Consider the following 21,066-nt stretch of genomic DNA (forward strand, 5'->3'; position numbering starts at 1 on the left):
ACTTAAGTGAACTTAACCATTTAATTCTTCAATTATCGAATTTGTCTCGTATATATCACTACGAGATGCACCTGAATACGATAAAAGAGGGAATGTAGGAGAAGAAGACATGACAAATCTCTCAGGACGTGATATTGCTTTAAGATCTCCCCCTAACATTTCCACCACTTTTTTCATTGTTGGTCTTTTTGGGGCACGGATTCAGTACGCCAACGTCTTTTGGGCACTGAAACGCCAAAAGTTTGTTTGGTTTATTGGTGCGCATTTTTATTGAGGAGTCATTAGATCTTTTATATTTTTTTAGTCCAACAGTCAAGATCATCTTAAATGTAATTTAATGTGATTGGCTAGTTAGTATTTTTTTGTAGCTTTTAAATCAGTGGAGTTACTTTGAAAATATTATTTTTTTCATAGTTATTGTTGTTATATCAAAAATATAGTGGGTTAATATTCAAAGATTAATAATATATAAATTTAAATTAATTAGAGTTAAGTATTCCCTGTTATGTTAAATGTCACCTTCACCTCCCTCTTCACCCTCAACTCCTCCCTCTTTTTCCTAATCTCCGCCACAACCTCGCGCACCCCAGCATCAACCATCTGATCGGAGACGAGCTTGAAAGAAACACAATCTAGATCTGCGCTGCGGCCGCCATCATAGTGCCCCCATCGTCAACTACTAGGCAACATTTTCATTTGCCCAGATCTGCACCGTCCCGTGCGGCGCCTTCTCTACCTTACTCTCACGTAACTATATATAAAACATTCATTAAATACCTCCATGTGAAAGTAACACAACCACTTCGAATGACAAACTATTTTCTGGCACTGACTCATCCAACAATGGCGGCACAGCCGTGGAAGAGTGTCAGGGCATGATTCAAGAGAGCTTCAAAGGTTTAAGACTTCAGTTTCTTTTCATTTAGCATCCTAAATCTTATTTTTAGATTGGGAGAAATAAAAATGGAGATTAAAAGAAAATGTAGATAAGAAGCATAAGGTTCAGCTATAAGAACTCTATTATCTAATGAGTAAACTGTAAAACTAAAACTAAAGGTGTAAGTTAATAAATTATAATATGACCCCTCTTTTTTAATATGCTTACCAAATAAACCCCAATAAAAAGTAAAATTTTTATTTGTAGATGCCTTGGCGCACCAATAAGCCAAACAAATTTTTGGCGTTTCGGTGCTCAAAGGAAACCGGCATACCGAATCCTTGCCCGTCTTTTTGATGGATCCGTTTGAATACAGTGTAAGCCCACTAACAAAATCTTTTGTATTATAATTTCATCATCTTTATCGAAAGCAAAACTTCTGTAATAAATAAAATCTTCATCTTGATCCTTATAAAGCCAATCAGGAAAGTAGGATTCACTATTATGAGATCTTCTAATATGTGGATCATCTTTTGCCCCCATCATTTCAAGAATTAACATTCCATAACTATACACATCTGACTTGCAAGAAATTCCACCATATGCTCGTCGATTAAACATTTCTGGTGCAATATAACCCGGAGTCCCTCTTATGCTAAATGTTCGCCTACTACTTTTATTATTTTTGCATATTTTAGCTAATCCAAAATCTGCAATTTTTGGACAAAACTTTTCATCAAGAAGCACATTTTGAGGTTTGATATCAAGATACAAAATTTTTGTATTACATCTTTCATGTAAGTAGTCTAATCCTTGAGCAATGCTATTTACAATATTGTACAGTTCTTTCCAATGTAAATTAGAAAAGAGAGAACTGAGAGAGGAACGTCCATGTTTATATTTATATTTGTCCAAAGAGCCATTGGACATAAATTCATAAATAAGGGTTTGTTTATTCATTTCGTAACAAAATCCCCAAAGTGAAACAATGTTCACATGAGATGTTCTGCTGATAGTAACAACTTCATTTACGAATTCTTCCACACTTCCTTTTGACTTTTTAAGTATTTTCACTGCCACTTGACTACCATCATTTAAATTTCCTTTATATACAATACCATATCTTCCTTGTTCCAATTTCTCACAAAATAAATTTGTCATCTGTTTTACTTCTGCATAAGTATATCTTTTTACCGGTGTTATAGTACGATAACTTGCTATCAAACTATCAACTTGCTTATCAATAGAAAATTTTTTTTGTCTCTTATAATAATAAACAATCACAACAAAGATGATTATAATAACACCAACACCAGCAATTGAAATACCTGCATGTATACATTGAAGTAAAAAATAATCACAAAATAGAAATTTAGATTAAAATACTATTTAAGTATCATCTTATTAAATAATTAACTGTATATTATTTATAAATTTTTAGAAAATAGGTAACAAATTAACTAATTTTACTAATCTACCAAAAAATATTAAATATATTATTTTTATACAATGATAATAAAATTTTATTATCTCCTAATAATATTATTTTAGTTAATTATAACATGTTACTTGAGAAACTTAATTAAGACTTAAACCTAATTATAAAGTTACAAAACTATTATTATTTATTTTATATTTAACAACCGAATAAACATAAAAAAAAACTATAAAGTAATTACTTTAGAGTTAAAAACACTAATGTATGGGTATTTAATAATTAATTATTTCTAAATGTATCATGTAATTTTGTAGAGAGTAAAAATATAAAATAAATATATATTATATTCAAAAGTGAAAATAATAATTTTAGTGAATAATTTTTTTTTCATAACTCAACGAATACTGTATACGGACAAATGAAATTTATATTTGTTTGGTAATGCAAATTTGCATACTAGTTAAATAAAATTTTAAAATATTTTAATTTAAAAGCACCATATTTAACAAAAAAAATATATATAGCAAACGGTAAAACTAAATACCACATCACTCGTGACAACTACATGTATTTTTAGTTTTATAATAGGACAAATTTTATTTTCCAATACTTTACTACTTTTGTATGCAATCTCTTATTTGTATAAATTTATAAGTTTAACATGTTAATTTTGTTTTGTTTTTTATTTTTGTAACTTTACCATTATTCAATATAGAAATAATAATGAGCGTACCTATGATGAAAGCAGAAGATAGCAAAATTTTAGATGAGTGAAACTGTTGAAGAAAAATATTGCCCGTTGTAATGACCATGATCTTTTTTGAAAATGGTGGAAGATTTCCCGATAGATTGTTGTTGGACACATCCAAAAACTTGAGTTGTTGTAAGCTTGTCAAACTTTCTGGTATGGACCCATTCAGTCTGTTTCCACCAAGATATAATTGACACAGATCCGTTAAATTTTTGAATGAAGGGGATATTGACCCAGTCAAATTCAAATTTGTTAAATTAACGGTTCTGATATTGCCATTATCATCACATGTAATGAAATTCCAAGCTTCAAGGCCCAGGATGATCTAAACAGAATCCATTAGACGTAAGATTTACTTCTGGAGTCCGAACTTTATTAAATAAAGGAAGAGGACCCTGCAACCAGTTGTTTTCCAACGAAACTTGATAGATTTCATTGAGCAATCCCAGAGAAGGTAGAACTACACCTGTTAATCTATTATTTGCCAGGGACAGATATTTCAAATGTTTGCAATTGGATAGGTCTGGAATAGAACCCTCAAATGAGTTCCCCTCAAGATTCACTTGAAACAATTGTGGCATAGAGGAAAGAAATTGAATTGTACCCGACAATTTATTATCCTTCGGGTGGTTGAGTTTCAATATAGTTAACCTGGTTAGTTTTGAAAAAGATTTAGGCAACACTCCTGTGAGATTATTTTCAGAGAGATCAAAATTTTGCAATACGGGAAAAGAATCAAAGATATCCGGCAAGGAGCCCTATGAGGTTTGTATTCTCGAGGTTGATGATGGTAAGGCGTGAGTTGGTGTTCAAGTTGGTGGGAAAAGTCCAAGATGAGAGGTTAGTATTGTACCTCAAGTCAAAGAGTTCCAAATTTTCTAAACCACATAAGCAATCGTGAGGAATGGAGATGAAGTTGTTGTAGGACAAATACAGATATTGGAGGTAAGAGAGATTCGAAAAAGAAGGCAAATGACCACTTAGAGAGTTGTTTCCAAGATCAAAATAGCGTAAATTAACAAGAGACTTGTTAATATCCGAAGGAATTGTTCCGTTGAGGTGCCTTGAATTGAGCTGGATCTTTTCTATATATCGAAAATTAGTGGCGGGAAAGTAACCACAAACCACACCAACCCAATCGCACATAACAGTATCATTATCGAACCAATTAGAGGGAAGATTGTGTACGGCTTCTTTAAACTTCAACAAGTACTCAGCTTCTTTGTGACTAATTTCACTATCATTATTATTAGATAATACCCGCACACACATGATAAAAAAAGGAAAGTTGCAAACATTTTGAGATGAGCCATGGGATTCACTCTCTGTTTTTTTGTTCTCTCACTCTCTGCTTTTTTTTGTTCTCTCACTCTCTGCTTTTTTTTGTTCTCTCGCAATGAAAGAGGAAGAATGCTCCTCTCCTTTTATTTTCGATTAGTTTCCATAATAGAATAAACATGCGTTTGAATGTTAAAGTTTGTTCGGCCTAAATAAACTATAATCCAATCTTGTCCTTTGGATGATTAGACTTTACAAGGACACTTAGAGCTAGTACTCACATAATGGAAATGAAGAAAACGGAGTAACAACTTTCCTGCAACTACTACTATTTAGAATTTCCCAGGTCCAAATGCTGTATAATCTCTTCACCGCTTTTTTGAATGGTAGTGGTGTTGAATGGCAGTTTGGCACCGTACATATAACATGATTGAATCCTCACCTCTTCATGCCTGAACCTATACATTCAATTTTTCACAAACAAACTGCATCAATTCATTGACTACTTCTGAAAACTCACCTAGACTAAGGCATATTTTTATAAGAGAAATTTAAAAAATTGAAAAGTTTATATCAAGTTAAAGGCTTGACATATTAAACAAACTAGTAGAATCATCGTCGCAAAACAAGTTCAGATCATATCATGTAAATAATAATATACCTGGGCATATACTTGGCACATTCTGCTTCATCCCAAGCCAATGCTCAGCTTTCAAGAGGCTCAACTTCCTTGCATGATCTTCAGCCTTCTTCTCAGACACCTTGCAAGAAGGATTCCATGATCCTTGATGACCCTCGCCAGAATGAGATTCCAATTTCCATCCCACCATTTCGGGGCATCACCGGAGTTGAAGCCCCAGAGTGAATTAGACTCCTAGTTGCCGGAGTATTGGCTCGAATCCGCGTACCGGTTCTTGAAGGCTCTTGGCTAGCATTGGTGATGCCCCGAAATGGTGGTATTTTCTTTGAAATAATATGGTTGATTGTTGATGGTATTTTGTTAATTGTGTTGATTTCTGATTTTATTGTCTAATTGTAATGGATTTTAATTTCTGAGTTTGTCATCTGAACTTCTGTTGATTGTGTTCTAAATTTCTGATGTTGCATGTGTTGTTGGTTTGTTGATAAGATAGAAATTGTATAAATACCGGTTGATGTGTTGTTGGTATTGTTAACTGTATTTGATTTGTGCATGTTTGTATTGGTGATGGTTGCTGATTATAAATTTTTATTGCAAGGTGTCTGAGAAGAAGGCTGAAGAAAGTTGAGCCCTCTTGAAAGCTGAGCATTAGCTTGGGATGAAGCAAAACGTGGTAAGTATCTGCCCAGGTATATTATTATTATTTCAGAATAATAGAGTGTAGGAACATGATTGATTTTTGTGACAGAGAGAGAAATAATAGAGATGATTGATTTTGTGACAGAGATTAAGATTTGAGAGAAAGCAAAGCTGAAAACATAAGATCTTGTGACAGAGATTAAGATTTGAGAGAAAGCAAAGCTGAAAAAATAATAGAGATCATTGATTTTGTGACAGAGATTAAGATTTGAGAGAGAAAGCAAAGCTGAAAAAATAATAGAGATGATTGTCAGAAATTAAGATTTGAGAGAAAGCAAAACTGAAACTTGCATGTGCTTGTTACATGGTATGCCCCTCCAATAAGTTAAAGAGTGAATTGTGAATATAATTATAATCAATATATTGTCCGGTTGTTACATTATTTTTTTCTCCATAATTAGTTATAAATTATTATGTTGTCTTTATTTATTTCTATTTTATTTCATCTTGCAAATTTAATTTAATATTAAACTAAAAAAGTAATAAATAATAATAATATATTTTTGAAATTAACAAATTAATTAATTATCTAACTAAAGATTAATTTTTAACCATAAGTGAAATTATTAATACCTTTTTTCTGTTATAAAAAATAAACAGAGATAAGAAATGACATTATCTAATTTATTTATATAATAGAATTTTGCAGATGGTTCAGGTTACAGTAGTCCTTGTGTCAGTTGTGTGAGGGTGAGGCACATGTTTGAGAATGAGATGACACCAATGCTAGCCAAGAGCCTTCAAGAACCGGTACGCGGATTCGAGCCAATACTCCGGCAACTAGGAGTCTAATTCATTCTGGGCTTCAACTCCGGTGAAAAAAATAATGTAACAACCGGACAATGATATATTGATTATAATTATATTCACAATTCACTCTTTAACTTATTGGAGGGGCATACCATGTAACAAGCACATGCAAGTTTCAGTTTTGCTTCCTCTCAAATCTTAAATCTTAATCTCTGACAATCATCTCTATTATTTTTTCAGCTTTGTTTTCTCTCTCAAATCTTAATCTCTGTCACAAAATCAATGATCTCTATTATTTTTTCAGCTTTGCTTTCTCTCAAATCTTAATCTCTGTCACAAGATCTTATGTTTTCAGCTTTGCTTTCTCTCAAATCTTAATCTCTGTCACAAAATCAATCATCTCTATTATTTCTCTGTCACAAAAATCAATCATGTTCCTACACTCTATTATTCTGAAATAATAATAATATACCTGGGCAGATACTTACCACGTTTTGCTTCATCCCAAGCTAATGCTCAGCTTTCAAGAGGGCTCAACTTTCTTCAGCCTTTTTCTCAGACACCTTGCAATAAAAATTTGTAATCAGCAACCATCACCAATACAAACTTGCACAAATCAAATACAGTTAACAACACCAACAACACATCAACCGGGATTTATACAATTTCTATCTTATCAACAAACCAACAACACATGCAACATCAGAAATTCAGAACACAATCAACAGAAGTTCAGATGACAAACTCAGAAATTAAAATCCATTACAATTAGACAATAAAATCAAAAATCAACACAATTAACAAAATACCATCAACAATCAACCATATTATTTCAAAAAAAAAATAACTCAAATCCAGAAAAATTAACTCAAAGTCAGAAGAGCAGTGGACTTGAACAACCGTCGGAGGATGAAGGTGAAAGCAAGGGTTGCTACTGTGAGTAAGCAACCGTGGGAGGGAGACAGAGAGCTTGAAGAGAGAGACACGATGGCGACGAGAAGAGCTCCGAGCAGAGACGGGCTTGATGATGAGGGAAGAGGCGGGCTTCATGACGAGGGCAGAGACGTTGATGACGAGAGTAGCTCCCAGCAGATCTGCCGAGGGAGGAACGTCGCCAGAGGAGGATCGAGCAACCACGAGCAGACGACGAGAATAGGGCGAGGAGAAGAGGAACGTTGAGCGACGACAGCACCCTCCTGCCGAGGAGAAGAGTTCGGCGACGAAGAGTGGATGGTGGCTGGGTGCTGCTCCAAGGAGGTTTGGGGCTGGGTTCTTCACTCCAGTCTCCAGAGTTTTTAGAGAGAAAGAGAGGGGTAGGATGGTGGTATGGAGCGGCTAGGGTTTCCTCATTGTTCATAGGGTTTTTTTTTTTCATATATATCTAAAGTTAAAACGACGACGTTTTGAGTGTAGCTTTGAACCGGAAATTCTTAAAAAACCCGGCCGGTTCCGACGGTTCACCGGTTAACTACCGGTTCAGCCGGTTCTTTTACCGGTTTTTTGCTAAACGGTTTTTGGAGTTAACTGAACCGACCATATGATCGATTTTCGGTTAATTCAGTTGAACTGGCTGATTCGGTTCGATTTTTAAAACTATGCTCAGAAGTATATATTAATCATAATTAATTTCAGAAAAAAATTAGGACTGAAGAAGTAATGGAGGAGTGCTCACTGGAGAAGACAAGGCAGCCGAGTAACAGAGACGTTCACGAGGAGGTGATGGCCGAGCAATTAAACGGAGGTGACGGCGAGGAGGACAAGCGAGCAGAGACGTTCGCGTTTCGCGTGAGACAGAGTGAGATCGGAGAGGGAGAGAGAGCGAGCTTGAAGAGAGAGAAGCCAAGCAGAGACATCCAGGACGGCAACGAGAACAAGACCGACGATGGTACCCTCTGTCACTGCCGCCGCCGACGATCACAAAGGCGGGCTTCACGAGCACATATACGGTGAGGAGGAGAAGAGTAGCGGCAGCTGGTAGGCTTCGCGACGAGCACAGAGAAGGTGAGGAAGAAGAGAGTGGCGGTGACTGGGGGGCTGACGGTGGCTGGTGGGGCTGGGGCCTAACAGTGGCGGCGGTGTTTGCTCTGATAGGGTTTGCCTAGTGAAGGAATTGGGACTAGGTGCTAATGGGTTGAAAGGGAATTGGAACTGTGTGTTAGTTAGGGTTTCTTTTCTTTTTTTTTTCTTCCTAACGTCAAAACGACGTAGTTTTTTATGCAAGTCACAAAACTGGATCTTTAAAAAATTCGGCCAGTTTGGTCGGTTCACCGGTTAACCGCCGATTTTACCTATTTTTTAACCAGGTTTTTGCAAAACGGTTTTGTAGATCAGCCGAACCGGCCGGTCTGGTCCGATTTTCACAAAAATCAATTATGTTTCTACACACTTATTATTCTGAAAACTGAACATCGTTTCTTCTATGTTCAGTTTTCAAAATAATAAGAGTGTAGGATATCACAGGCACAAGAATTTGAGAATCCAATACAGCATTACTAATTTACTATTATATTCTTCCATAGTTCCATTCTAGCCACAAACTTCACCTTCAGTTTTTGTTTTTATTTTTTATTTTTTCCGTCAAAACCACGACGTTTGATGGATTTTGAGAAACCGGCACTTTCAAAAATCCGGTCGATTCGTCCGGTTCGACAATTAACCGTCGGTTCAATCGATTTTTTTGCTAATTTGTTGTAGGATGGTTTTAGAAGTGGACCGGATTGGCTAGATGACCGATTTTCAGTTAATCCGGTAATCCGGTTGAACCGATCGATCCGATCCGATTTTCATAACCTTAGTAATTATATATTATATTATATTATATAGATTTAACTATTTTTTCCATAGCAAAATAAATCCAATATTTGTCTTCTTTCTTAAAATAAGAAGTGCAACATCCCATAAAAATTAACTTAATATTAAAAGTTAAAAAAATCCAATATTTGTCTTCTTTCTTAAAATAAGAAGTGCAAGATCCCATAAAAATTAACTTGATATTAAAAGTTAAAAAAAATTAAATTATAAACTCTGAATTTTAAATTTAAATTATTGATATAAATTATAAAATATAATAAATAGAGAATTAAAACGTATTTAATTAACAAGAAGAACAATAATTTGTATTTAATAAAAAGTGTTTAAAGAGAGTTATAAAAATAAGTGATAATATTATCCAAATACTTCACGCGTGTATGTGCTTTTAGATATATATACACATTTTCATTGTGCATACTAAAAATTAACTATGTCATTTAAGATATAACTCGTTGACAAATAATTAACTATGTCATTTAAGATATAACTCGTTCACCAATGTATTGTTTAACTTATTTTTATTATGTACTTCATATCATAGTTGTCAGAAACGAATCGGTGATCGAACCGGTCAGGTCACTGGGTCATTGGGTCACTGGTTTAACCGGTGGGTTACTGGTTGAACCGTTTGACCCGGTCCTATGTAAATAAAAAATAAAAAATAGTCAAAAGTTCAAAATTAAAATTTAAATTACATATTTTTACTAACATTTTAAAAATATAAAGTTATTTTAAAACAATATGGAACATGAATAATAAATATTTTGTTATTTTTACTCTATCATAAATATTTTAATTTTGTTTTTATATTAAAATAACTATTATTTTTAAATTTTAATCATTTATTAATTAGTTTATATCTATTATACTATTATATACTACAAATATTTATTAAAAAATAATATTAATAGATATTATATAGTTACAAAAAAATAAATGAGTGAGTTTATAATTAAAATTAAAATAAATTAAACAAAAGTAAACTATTTGATAAAAGATATCTATATGTAATATAATTTGCATTTATTTTAATAGAAAGCACGTTAGCCTGGTGGTTGTGGAGTATTTTAGTTCCTTTGAGGGTAGGGGTTCGAACCCCACCTCAAACATTTTAAAAAATTTTCACTCCCAAACGATTCGGTCGGACCGATTTTACCGAGTTTGACCGGTTCTTTTCAGATTTAACCGGTTCACACCGGTTCAACTCCTTGTGCGGTCTAAATACCGGACCGAATTGGTATAGGATCCGGTTTTCCGGTTGAACCGGCCGGTCCGGTCCGGTTCTGCTAACAATGCTTCGTATTATATGTATTTTATATCAATAATTAGGCCATACTTGATATATATACATATACACACTAGTTAAGGAATAATGATAAAAAATCTTTAAAAATTTACAAGTGTATTAATTTGATCTCCAAAAGATTCACACCTCTAATTAGTATCTAAAAATAGAACTTTGAGTCAGATTGATCATTTTGAAGGTTAGAAAACAACACATTAGCAATCAATTCAAAGCCTTTGATCTTAGATACCATTTTCACTATTAATCCATAATTATATACCCAATATTCAGTGAGAAAGCAACATAAATCACAAAATTATACTATGCTGTGATGCTGTCATAAATCATTTCATGTGACAAACAAATAGAACAATAATACAGCGTACCAAGCTCCAAAAGGCCAAACGAAACTACCAATGAATGAAGACTTTCCTCGATTCCAAAATATTATTGATCAATAATAATTCGCACATAAATGTAATTTACACTTTAAAAACAAAGGCTCTCAAATCTGAATGGTACTTCATGAGTTCAAAAATGCATATCTTCAGGTTTTAACAAAGATTTTTGATAAAACTCGGATGACATTTTAAATGAAGCTGGATATTTTATGGCTTGCACAGTTTCAGGCAGTGCAACATCATCTTCAAACTTTGTGTTGCAGCCCCATAACCGAGTGAGAAGTCGCTGGCACTTCGGAGACGACTGTCTGAAATATGTCCGGTACCCCTCAACAACATCTTGCTTGCTTATTATGTTCTTCAATTCTTCGGCTTCCTTCTTTGATATATCAAAGATATACCTGAAAAACAATATCCTTTGTTATCATTTTCTTCAAGGTTGGTCTTCCTTACTCATCATCCACAAACTTATTATATAACTAAACGTAAAATCACCTTTTATCAAGTATCAACAATCTGACTCCACAATCGATTGCTCTCGTAGTTAAGCGAATGATCTTTCTCGAGCAGTTTTGCCAGTAACCCACTTTTGTAATTCTCAAAGGAATCATCATCAAGCCCATCCTGCAGTCAACATATAATTCCTTAGAACACAAGTCTTTTAATTTGGAAAAGAGTGGGGTGTGCCTACAATTTCTTGAGCACCCAAATCATGTCAAATTTAATGCAATTCATGAGGGAGACATTAATCTCAGAACAATGAGATAGAAGGAATCAGGAATACTAACCAACATTTCTTCAACGCCATCTATGAAGTTGTCGATTCTATCTTGCACGTAAATTGGGTCGTACTCAGATGATTGAACACAGAAACAAAACCCAAAAACACTGTACGTTAACCGTAGGCTACATTCGACAACATATCCAAGCTGCTCTTTTGTCCTGTATCCAGATACACACAAATAAATAAACAAATAAAGAAATAAAAATTAATACAACCCATAAAAAGCCATGGAAAGTGAAAACAAATTTTCATTAACAAATGTTAGACGCTCAAATGCAAGAAACTAAAATAGCATTCAATAGTCACCTCAGCTGATTGAAAAGCGGCTCATCCACAACTTCCTCAAAAAGATCAATTAAAGCTTTCAATTTGATTGATCCCAACCCAAGATCTTGCTCAATTTGAAAATATAGCTGCATGAATATTGAATACCAAATTAAGAAACAGGAGAAGTTTGTTAGAAATTTCAAAAAAACAATTATCCATGAAAAGTGACAAACAAAAATAATCCAACTGAAATTACCTCAACCACAGAATTCTTTTCTGACTTGTTCTTTACACAAACATCTCTAACTAGATTGGCACTGGATGAAAGGCAAATAACGTGCTCAGCGTGCCTCAGCTCAACGGGAAGTGGATTTACTATAAAGTTCGTCTTAAATATATTTGATATGTCAATTACTTCTTCTGAAATATTTCCATGGCATAGACCCTCAATGTATAGCTGTCCAAGGTTGATGTAAAGGAATAAATTTCAAACAATTTATTGATATAAACTAGAGAACTATAATATATCATGGAACTTATGTTTAAAAACCAAGTAATTAAAAACTAAAAAACAAAGAACAAGCTACCAAGAAGTAGCTACTTTCTTGTAAATGTAAGCATTATCAAGCTGAGACAGCAGATTCTCATACACACAAACAGAACAAGTGCATCAAACAAAGTAGTTATATTAAGTTTAGGGTTTAGGGTTTAAGGATATAACACTTCCCATGCATGTATTTTTTGAAAACATTATTCTTTTTTTTTTTTACAGAAAATAAAATAAAACTTGACAATAAAAGACTGCAAAATAGTCCAAACAATAACATATAAGATTAAATATTTCATGCCTACCTTGGAGCGAAGTTCGGGGATAAATGCAATCAAATCATCAAGAAACAAATCATTTAGATGATGCAGCTTTTCCTCAATGTCATAAAAGCTCGGCACAAAACTTGCAATCTCAAATATGACGAATGACTTAAAGGCTTCATGTTGGTATTCTTCAAAGTTCTCTTCATGTCTTCTTTTATAACCTGAACGATAATGATTGGTTCATTACAATCAACAAAGCAAACAGAACTATGGAACCGGGCAAAAAGGATAACATAGACATTTTGATAAGAGATAAAAGGAAATATGTGATGTACCTCAAATCGATTGCCAGCAGGAATAAAGGATCTAGCTACCGATAAAACTTTAGATAAGAGAACGGGAAGCTTCTCATTGAAACCATAGACCTTCAGTTCCAGTTTGTCGCCAACATAGGAGACAGAAGTTTCTAACATTGCAATACTAGCTTGCACAGATAGACACATGTTGTATGAAGTCCTTTAAAAATAAGATTTAAGGTACTACATTCACCAACAGTTTCTTAGATTGCCTAAGATGATTTAATTTTAACTCAAGCCAGATCTTATGATACAAAATTTTGTACATATAAACTAGCAGATGATATTTTGGAAAGCTGGAATGAAAAAAAAAAGTAATTAGTTGGGAGTTTGAATAGTCAGTTAAGAGTGGAAGCCCCTCTCTCTAAAAGATACCTTTCTCAATTAATCAGTTTACAAGCTTAAGGTATGAAGCTATGTAGTAAATAGAATTACCTAGTGAATCTGTTCAGAAACAAAACGTATGAAGGACAGGAAATCCTCCAAACAAGAGAGAAGTAAATAAATAACAGAAACAACAAAAAATTTCTAACTGAGCAACATCTTTTAATGGAGGATATATAATATAGACGAATGACTCTACTTTTAGTGTCAAGCAAGACAGACGATTTACCAGATATATGATTCATTCAACTCATCTTTAAGGAGGAGAATGAACAATTCAAACAATACACAACTCTGGGCATTAGCATATCCACCCTTCAAGTTAATCCGAAAATATGTCAACAGAACGTACAGAAAAATCACTTGGAATGAACTCATTTTTTGATGGAAGATGTAGCGAGGCCTCAATTTCTGGAGGATTTCTCCATAACTCCATTAAATCTTGAGCAACGTCTTCTTCAACATAACGTGAACCAAACTAAGGTTCACATTGGACACCTGAAAAGTAGCACCATCAAGTTGTTCAATCATCATGATGGAAATATAACTTCCAGATATATTTTGTTAACAATTGAGTTTAGTTATCAATTCCCAATGGTTCAACATAACAGATTAACAGTGAAAGAAATAAATAAAAGTGCCAACTAGCCAAAGGTGAAAAGATAACTCATGTTCCGACTTAAGGAACAACTTCGAAACAACCTCTACTCTCATGTTTTCTGGAATGAAAAAACCAAGAAGTTGCTTTATCAATTGCTCATCCCAAGTCTGGTAGACATAGTCACCATACATGACATGCTCTGGCGGATAAAAGAGTAAATTTTCTGCACAAGAAAATAATTCAAATAAGCCAGAAAGATATAACAAATCTGCATAGGAAGTATCTAAAATTTCAAAATATATTGCAATTGGGTTGAAAGCATAATAAATAAATGTTCAGTTTTTGCTATAAACACAAACTGATAACAATTTTTTTTTTAATCTCTATCATATGTTGCATGTTCTCCATATCCTATTGATTAACAAATAACTTAAGAAAACAACTCCAAGCAGATAAATTAGAAACCTGAGAGTTCAGCAGCATAATCATCTTGCCGTTGCTCTTCTGCAAATCTAAAATCCATTTTCCCGATGCTTTGAAGTTCTCTGAATATCCATTCTTGTGGAGGAATTTGATGCAATAACTTCAGGTATTGATAGACAAAGCCAATGATATCAAAGATCTGGGAAGTGAAATCAAAGTTAAGCCATATTGAAGAGAAGTAATTTGTAGAAATTGGAAAGCATAAGCTGATCTGAATGATCACACAAGTTAATTTACCCATCAACTAGTCAATACTGTTTTCACACTTGTCTATTGACTGAAAAATTTTAATCCAATATAATAATAATAATAATAAAGCTGAAATTGAAATAAAAATCTTATGTTTGAGGTCCCACTAAACACACTACTTGCTCTTACTCTCTTCTATCTGAAAGGCCATACAAGTGAAGAGATTATGATCACCTTTTCAACACCAGAGACAGTGAGGACCCTTTCTGATAGCTCCAAATAATTCCGCAACCCAACTCTCAAGCACATCAAGAGGGTCTACACATTTATACATAAAGCACATCACTATAAAGTACATACCAGTTTATATTGGTCTCAATCCTAATCCTGGCGTGAGCTGTTAAAACAAATAAATCTCATTTTTGTAGAAGATAAATCTATGATGAACCTAATCTTGAGACTAGTATAATTATTTCTCAACTATTAATAAATGTATAAGTGGCTGCAAACCTGCATACCCTGGTTGGCATATTGGGAATGGGAAAAAAAAAAAACTAAGCACCTTATTATTGCTGGAAGAAAAACATGACTAAAATAAAATTGTAAAACTTTAAATTGAATAATGGTGTAGGGAAGTAGGAATTCACCTCCACCAATAACAACAAGCTTCATTAATCCACCATGGTAATAATCTTTGTATAGTTTGAATATTTGCTCCCGCAAATTAACACCTTCTCCATAGCATCAACCAAGCTCTTTTTATTCCCGTCATGTACATGGAAAAGAAATGAAATAGTAATTTAATTATACAGAGAAATCTAAATATCTAATTGACCATGTAATAGCAACACTTTTATGGCATACCCCAAAAGAATCTGTTTAAAGGATGACTAATAGCAGAAGTATGGCGTTGAAGTTGTTGAAGACGGCAAGCTTCGCTTTGCAAAGCCTGGTTAAATTCTATGCTCAGTTTTGTATACCATTATGGTATACCAAAAACATTATCAGCAAACTGACCTAAGACATGAATAATGTTCTTTTTTTTCCCTTCGAAATGGAAATATGAAGTATGAACAATATTCTAATAGCAGCTATTTCAAACAAGTTCTTCCTCCAGTCCCAACACAAATTGACCCTTGCCATACAATCTTATAAGTAAGCCCAAAGAGCCCAACAAGCAGCTGGATAGAGACAACCCAAAGAAATCCCGTTACACGGAAAGAAAAGCCGCCTAAGCCGAACCTCTACCAAGCCTTGCAGATGTAACATTGCTATCAACCTGCTCCCTGACACCACACATCCACAACACGTGTTGGTGAACCATACATCTCTGTATATCTACAATCTGTACACTAGAGTGACCCTATCTTAATTCAATTATACATAAATATACACAAACAAATCATCCAAATCCAATGATCCAATTATTCAAACAGCATGAGATACACAGTTTCACAGAATCACATTATCACAATAATTATTCAATTATTCAAATTCTTATTTCTAAATTGATAAAATCAATTCTCACCGGAGAGTGGAGAGGCGAGAACGCGAGAGAGAGACGCAGAGGCAGAGTGGCACGGAGTGGCAAGAGGCGAGTGGCGAGACTGCGAGAGGCGATGACTGAGCAACGAGCCAGGCAGCCAGCGACGAGCAGCGAAGCAAGCGAGCAGGGCAGGTCAGGTCAGGAGACACCGAGACAGCAAGCCAGCGACAAGCCAGCGAAAGACTGAGAAGTACTCACTAATTTTTTTACTGAGAAGTACTCAGTAATTTTTCAAATTCTACAACTGGAAGCTATGAATCCATCCGTCCAGCAATCTTGTATTCAACCACAACTGGAAGCTCCTTTGAAAGACTGATGGTAACTAGGTTAGACAATCGTGCTGCCTTTGTGAAAGAGTTCATGTACCGCAATGCAAATGTCAAGGACACAGGCTCATTCATCTCTACAGTAGTGGCTTCTTCAGGCTGCAATATCAACCAAATACCATGCAAAACCATCAATTAGTATGTATTTCAAATTATACGAGAACTAAATTGTACAAACAATAAAGTTATGATTAAAAAAGAACAAATAAATCTCTGTTACCTTGTCCACAGAAGAGTTATGCCTGCAGACAATGTTTGCAGTTCCAATATCATCTTTTGTGGAAAACTTTACACCTTCCTTAGTAACGGAAATGACAACTACAATATTCATCGCACACTGAACAAATTGTATCAGCTAGACTATTAACTTCCAAAAGAGAACCATAAAACCCCCGAAAATTCAGAGCAAAGCAAATTACCAGTGTCACCAATACTGCAAATCCTAGCAGACTCAGTAGACGGCATTCTAACAATGGCATGGTACTCTGCCTCAGGAATTCCAAGGTGCTCACTGTCGATATCCATCAACTTCATCTCAAAATCAGAAATTTATCTTGTGCTTCAGGACATAAACAGAAAAAAAAAAAAAGAATAGTCAGATTACAAATCTTTTCAATATCCAAAACTTCATAATTCAGATCTTGAATCAAAATGTAATATTAACAGCTGCACTACCAGAAACAGATTCCAATACATGAACAAAACACAGCTGAACACTATCTTGCTTGAAATTAAACACTAAAGCTTAATTCCTGCATATAAATTTTTACAATCCTAGAAATCCAATCACCAAACACTAAATTTTGTAGCAATTCATTAACAACTGAACTCATATCAACTACAGAATCAAGATCATGCCTCTCATCCCCTTGCAGAATACTAAACTTTCAAACACACAAGAAACAATGTAATAGGTCTTCCCTTTCCAGTACAGTTTTCTAGCAAGAAAGAATCCTAAGCGTCAATAAAAAAGTTTAACGAATTAAAATAATACCATATCAAAATTAGCAACTAAAGATCAAACAGAAACAGGAAAAATGAACCATGCAGATATAAAACCCTAGAAATAATCGGACAAAATTAAAATGAAAATTGAAATCAAGATTTTTTGGGAAAATGAATAGTACTTGGGCTCTCGAATATGAAAGTGACGGTGTCGCTGCCGTCATCGCCCTTGACAGTGATGATTGTCATCATTTCCGGCGCACCGTAGCATCTTGGCCATGTTGAGATTCATCCCCATCGAGATGTTGCGGTCGCACCGTAGTGCTCGAACCCTTCAGACCGCAGTAGGAGCGCCACGAGAGCAACGTGGCTCGAGTCCATGGCCTGGAGTGAGAACCCAGTCGCAGAGCAATCGAAGTTCGCATTGTTCACGAGCTCCCTGATTGCTTCTAGAACCTTCTTCAGCAAAGAGCCTTGCACCAAACAGAGTTCCAGCCAGCATCTTGAAAATGGGGGTGTTGCAGCTTTGCAGGTTTTCTTGCTTTCTGATTTTTTATTATGTCTGAACAGAATCAGTAATCTTTTAGCTGAATTGTTACTTTAGAATTATGCAAACATGATACACAACCAAAGATGCAATTCAAAATTCAAAGTGTTATAGAGACATATCACTGAATAATTAGAACAGTCCAATCAAATCAAATGCACGTAATTCTTTAATTTTAGACCCAACAAATCAAAATCAATAAAAAATTATTATCCAAATTATCAACGATATCAACCTCAAAAATTAAAATAACATATTTAAAGTTTACTAACTAAAATTAATTTTAATTTAAATTAAATTTAAAAATTTAGGTCCAATTAAATTTAAATTAAATTCTAACAATAAAATTAAAATTAAAAAAAATTGAGTATTAAATTATAAATACATACCTTCTACTTAAGTGAACTTAACCATTTAATTCTTCAATTATCGAATTTGTCTCGTATATATCACTACGAGATGCACCTGAATACGATAAAAGAGGGAATGTAGGAGAAGAAGACATGACAAATCTCTCAGGACGTGATATTGCTTTAAGATCTCCCCCTAACATTTCCACCACTTTTTTCATTGTTGGTCTTTTTGGGGCACGGATTCAGTACGCCAACGTCTTTTGGGCACTGAAACGCCAAAAGTTTGTTTGGTTTATTGGTGCGCATTTTTATTGAGGAGTCATTAGATCTTTTATATTTTTTTAGTCCAACAGTCAAGATCATCTTAAATGTAATTTAATGTGATTGGCTAGTTAGTATTTTTTTGTAGCTTTTAAATCAGTGGAGTTACTTTGAAAATATTATTTTTTTCATAGTTATTGTTGTTATATCAAAAATATAGTGGGTTAATATTCAAAGATTAATAATATATAAATTTAAATTAATTAGAGTTAAGTATTCCCTGTTATGTTAAATGTCACCTTCACCTCCCTCTTCACCCTCAACTCCTCCCTCTTTTTCCTAATCTCCGCCACAACCTCGCGCACCCCAGCATCAACCATCTGATCGGAGACGAGCTTGAAAGAAACACAATCTAGATCTGCGCTGCGGCCGCCATCATAGTGCCCCCATCGTCAACTACTAGGCAACATTTTCATTTGCCCAGATCTGCACCGTCCCGTGCGGCGCCTTCTCTACCTTACTCTCACGTAACTATATATAAAACATTCATTAAATACCTCCATGTGAAAGTAACACAACCACTTCGAATGACAAACTATTTTCTGGCACTGACTCATCCAACAATGGCGGCACAGCCGTGGAAGAGTGTCAGGGCATGATTCAAGAGAGCTTCAAAGGTTTAAGACTTCAGTTTCTTTTCATTTAGCATCCTAAATCTTATTTTTAGATTGGGAGAAATAAAAATGGAGATTAAAAGAAAATGTAGATAAGAAGCATAAGGTTCAGCTATAAGAACTCTATTATCTAATGAGTAAACTGTAAAACTAAAACTAAAGGTGTAAGTTAATAAATTATAATATGACCCCTCTTTTTTAATATGCTTACCAAATAAACCCCAATAAAAAGTAAAATTTTTATTTGTAGATGCCTTGGCGCACCAATAAGCCAAACAAATTTTTGGCGTTTCGGTGCTCAAAGGAAACCGGCATACCGAATCCTTGCCCGTCTTTTTGATGGATCCGTTTGAATACAGTGTAAGCCCACTAACAAAATCTTTTGTATTATAATTTTATCATCTTTATCGAAAGCAAAACTTCTGTAATAAATAAAATCTTCATCTTGATCCTTATAAAGCCAATCAGGAAAGTAGGATTCACTATTATGAGATCTTCTAATATGTGGATCATCTTTTGCCCCCATCATTTCAAGAATTAACATTCCATAACTATACACATCTGACTTGCAAGAAATTCCACCATATGCTCGTCGATTAAACATTTCTGGTGCAATATAACCCGGAGTCCCTCTTATGCTAAATGTTCGCCTACTACTTTTATTATTTTTGCATATTTTAGCTAATCCAAAATCTGCAATTTTTGGACAAAACTTTTCATCAAGAAGCACATTTTGAGGTTTGATATCAAGATACAAAATTTTTGTATTACATCTTTCATGTAAGTAGTCTAATCCTTGAGCAATGCTATTTACAATATTGTACAGTTCTTTCCAATGTAAATTAGAAAAGAGAGAACTGAGAGAGGAACGTCCATGTTTATATTTATATTTGTCCAAAGAGCCATTGGACATAAATTCATAAATAAGGGTTTGTTTATTCATTTCGTAACAAAATCCCCAAAGTGAAACAATGTTCACATGAGATGTTCTGCTGATAGTAACAACTTCATTTACGAATTCTTCCACACTTCCTTTTGACTTTTTAAGTATTTTCACTGCCACTTGACTACCATCATTTAAATTTCCTTTATATACAATACCATATCTTCCTTGTTCCAATTTCTCACAAAATAAATTTGTCATCTGTTTTACTTCTGCATAAGTATATCTTTTTACCGGTGTTATAGTACGATAACTTGCTATCAAACTATCAACTTGCTTATCAATAGAAAATTTTTTTTGTCTCTTATAATAATAAACAATCACAACAAAGATGATTATAATAACACCAACACCAGCAATTGAAATACCTGCATGTATACATTGAAGTAAAAAATAATCACAAAATAGAAATTTAGATTAAAATACTATTTAAGTATCATCTTATTAAATAATTAACTGTATATTATTTATAAATTTTTAGAAAATAGGTAACAAATTAACTAATTTTACTAATCTACCAAAAAATATTAAATATATTATTTTTATACAATGATAATAAAATTTTATTATCTCCTAATAATATTATTTTAGTTAATTATAACATGTTACTTGAGAAACTTAATTAAGACTTAAACCTAATTATAAAGTTACAAAACTATTATTA

At 33.9% G+C, this 21,066-nt stretch overlaps 2 protein-coding genes, 2 long non-coding RNA genes and 2 pseudogenes across 4 annotated transcripts; all 6 read right to left on the reverse strand.

Moving 5' to 3' along the window:
* Window positions 1-1,192: 1,192 nt before the first annotated feature.
* LOC140174342 (PR5-like receptor kinase) lies at window positions 1,193-2,038 on the reverse strand. Its single transcript, XM_072198782.1, has one exon. It carries the CDS (start codon window positions 2,036-2,038, stop codon window positions 1,193-1,195), a length of 846 nt encoding a protein of 281 aa, XP_072054883.1.
* Window positions 2,039-4,284: 2,246 nt separating this feature from the next.
* Window positions 4,285-6,087, reverse strand: LOC112702938 (uncharacterized). The gene is made up of 2 exons (XR_003154372.3): window positions 5,006-6,087; window positions 4,285-4,802 (listed from the first exon to the last, which is right to left on the reverse strand). It is a non-coding gene; the product is annotated as an uncharacterized lncRNA (long non-coding RNA).
* Window positions 6,088-6,286: 199 nt separating this feature from the next.
* On the reverse strand, window positions 6,287-7,784 carry LOC112702939 (uncharacterized). The gene is made up of 3 exons (XR_011863906.1): window positions 7,302-7,784; window positions 6,922-6,996; window positions 6,287-6,814 (listed from the first exon to the last, which is right to left on the reverse strand). It is a non-coding gene; the product is annotated as an uncharacterized lncRNA (long non-coding RNA).
* A 3,156-nt stretch (window positions 7,785-10,940) lies between these two features.
* On the reverse strand, window positions 10,941-15,323 carry LOC112701381 (nardilysin-like; annotated as a pseudogene).
* Window positions 13,486-18,224, reverse strand: LOC112702941 (proliferating cell nuclear antigen-like; annotated as a pseudogene).
* A 1,533-nt stretch (window positions 18,225-19,757) lies between these two features.
* LOC140172925 (PR5-like receptor kinase) lies at window positions 19,758-20,603 on the reverse strand. The gene has a single exon (XM_072198783.1). It carries the CDS (start codon window positions 20,601-20,603, stop codon window positions 19,758-19,760), a length of 846 nt encoding a protein of 281 aa, XP_072054884.1.
* Window positions 20,604-21,066: the final 463 nt, after the last annotated feature.

Source organism: Arachis hypogaea, chromosome 7 (genome assembly GCF_003086295.3).
Source record: "Arachis hypogaea cultivar Tifrunner chromosome 7, arahy.Tifrunner.gnm2.J5K5, whole genome shotgun sequence".
Lineage (NCBI taxonomy): Eukaryota > Viridiplantae > Streptophyta > Magnoliopsida > Fabales > Fabaceae > Arachis > Arachis hypogaea.

What these genes read in the sequence shown, in the direction of transcription:
- LOC140174342 (XM_072198782.1), bottom strand. Translation starts at nt 2,038, where the DNA reads ATGACAAATTTATTTTGTGAGAAATTGGAACAAGGAAGATATGGTATT.
- LOC140172925 (XM_072198783.1), bottom strand. Translation starts at nt 20,603, where the DNA reads ATGACAAATTTATTTTGTGAGAAATTGGAACAAGGAAGATATGGTATT.